At 57.8% G+C, this 1,909-nt stretch overlaps 1 protein-coding gene across 1 annotated transcript in view; it reads left to right on the top strand.

The window, feature by feature from the left end:
• Positions 1-1,403: 1,403 nt before the first annotated feature.
• The window catches only part of NFKBIA (nuclear factor of kappa light polypeptide gene enhancer in B-cells inhibitor, alpha), a 3,597-nt gene continuing 3,091 nt past the window's right edge, over positions 1,404-1,909 (top strand). Inside the window, exon 1 of the mRNA XM_010835300.1 lies at positions 1,404-1,860. Coding sequence (XP_010833602.1) covers positions 1,634-1,860 — 227 coding nt within the window. The 5' untranslated portion in view covers positions 1,404-1,633. The remainder of the gene's footprint in view (positions 1,861-1,909) is intronic.

The raw sequence follows: 1,909 nt of genomic DNA, 5'->3' as shown, positions 1-1,909 counted from the left end.
CATTGGAGAAGGAAATGGCAACCCACTGCAGTGTTCTTGCCTGGAGAATCCCAGGGACAGGGAAGCCTGGTGGGCTGCTGTCTATGGGGTCGCACAGAGTCGGACACGACTGAAGCGACTTAGTAGCAGCAGCAGCAGTACATGGTCAGTTAAGCTGAAGATGATTGCAATGATCACCAGAAATCTTTGCAAAACTACAGAGGCTTCTTGGGACCTATTCTGAAGAACTCTGACCCAAGTTTCTTTATTTTGCCTGGACCAATTCTAGAAATAGATGAATGCATACCGCTCACTGACTAGGAGGTGGGGGTGGGGCAGGGAGCCTAGGTTCTATTTCTGCAGGTGAGAGGAGGGTGGTGAGCCTGGAGTGGCTACCCATAGGGCAAGGGTGGGGCCCATGCAGGTCTCTCCCAGGCAGGAGAGCAAGGAGCCAGCAGAGGCAGGATGAAGGGCACCATGGGCTGCCTTGAGCCCCCTGCACTATGCGTGGCAGCTAATTTCTTAGCCATCCATAAGGCCCCATCTTGGATAAGGCACTACTCTACCCATTCTTCAGCCACCTTCCCCAAATGCTTCTGCAAAGTCGCCCAGCGGAGCACCCAGAAGTAGGTTCAGGGTCTGTTCCCTGCAGCAGCACAGCGCAGAGCGGGGAACCCGACCTCCATAATGATTTCCTTATTGCAAAGGATCTACAACCTCTGCTACAAAGATTCATACCTTGCTTTCCTTGAAAAATACCATGGTTGTTTTCACCGTTTTCCTGCATACAGGGCAGAGTGCTTGCCTCTCCCCCAGTCAACAGGATTGCTAATCCCGAAGAAATGATTTGAGGGTTCCCCAATCATTTAGGCTTTTAATGCCAAAAGCTTTAGAAACTTCTACCCGAGGGTCGGGGTGGAGAGTGGGCTGGGGGTGGCTATTCAGCCGGTGCCTACAATGCTAAGAGCCTGGTACTGGCAGGAAGGCAGAGGCAGCCGACCTTCCACCGACCAGTGCGTCCTCCCCGCAGAGAGCTTTGGGGAAGTGAATCCCTACACCCGGCCAACATTTCCACTCGCGTTTTCAAAAGATTAAAAAAAAAACCGGAAAAGACCTGCAGGTCGGTAAACCCCAGTGAAGAACCAGCCTGCAGGCCTGCGTCTTTGGGATCTCAGCAGCTGACGACCCTAAATCAAATCGATCAAATCGGGAAAACCCAGGGAAAGAGCGCTTCTTGCAGAGGGCCAGGATTACTGTGTGCAGGTTGCAGGGAAGTACCCGGGGAGGGGGCCCGGTCAGGAGGACTTTCCAGCCACTCAGCGTTCATCAAAAAGTTCCCTGTACATGACCCCAGTGGCTCATCACAGGGAGTTTCTCTGATGAACCCGGGCGCGGGGTTTAGGCTTCTTTTTCCCCCTAGCAGAGGACGAGGCCAGTTCTCTTTTCTGGTCTGACTGGCTTGGAAATTCCCCGCGCCTGACCCCGCCCCGGAGAAATCCCCTGCCAGCGTTTATAGGGCGCCGCGGCGGCGCTGCCGAGCCCACAACAGTCCTAGCCCGTCGTCCCGCCCGCCCGCGACTCCGAGAGCAGCCAGCGCGCAGCGCAGCCCGCGGCCCGTGCACCTGGGGAGCAGCGCCCGAGCCTTCACCGCGCCATGTTCCAGCCTGCCGAGCCCGGCCAAGATTGGGCCATGGAGGGCCCCCGGGACGCGCTCAAGAAGGAGCGGCTGCTGGACGACCGCCACGACAGCGGCCTGGACTCCATGAAGGACGAGGAGTATGAGCAGATGGTGAAGGAGCTGCGAGAGATCCGCCTCGAGCCGCAGGAGGCGCCGCGGGGCGCCGAGCCCTGGAAACAGCAGCTCACCGAGGACGGAGACTCGTAAGTGTCGCGGGCCCGGGTGGCAGGGCCGGGTGGAGGCGCCGGGCCT

The sequence above is a fragment of the Bison bison genome, unplaced genomic scaffold (genome assembly GCF_000754665.1).
Source record: "Bison bison bison isolate TAMUID 2011002044 unplaced genomic scaffold, Bison_UMD1.0 scf7180017864041, whole genome shotgun sequence".
Classification (NCBI taxonomy): domain Eukaryota; kingdom Metazoa; phylum Chordata; class Mammalia; order Artiodactyla; family Bovidae; genus Bison; species Bison bison.
The sequence above is the reverse complement of the archived record's forward strand: the minus strand, read 5'-3'. Positions and strand labels throughout refer to the sequence as shown.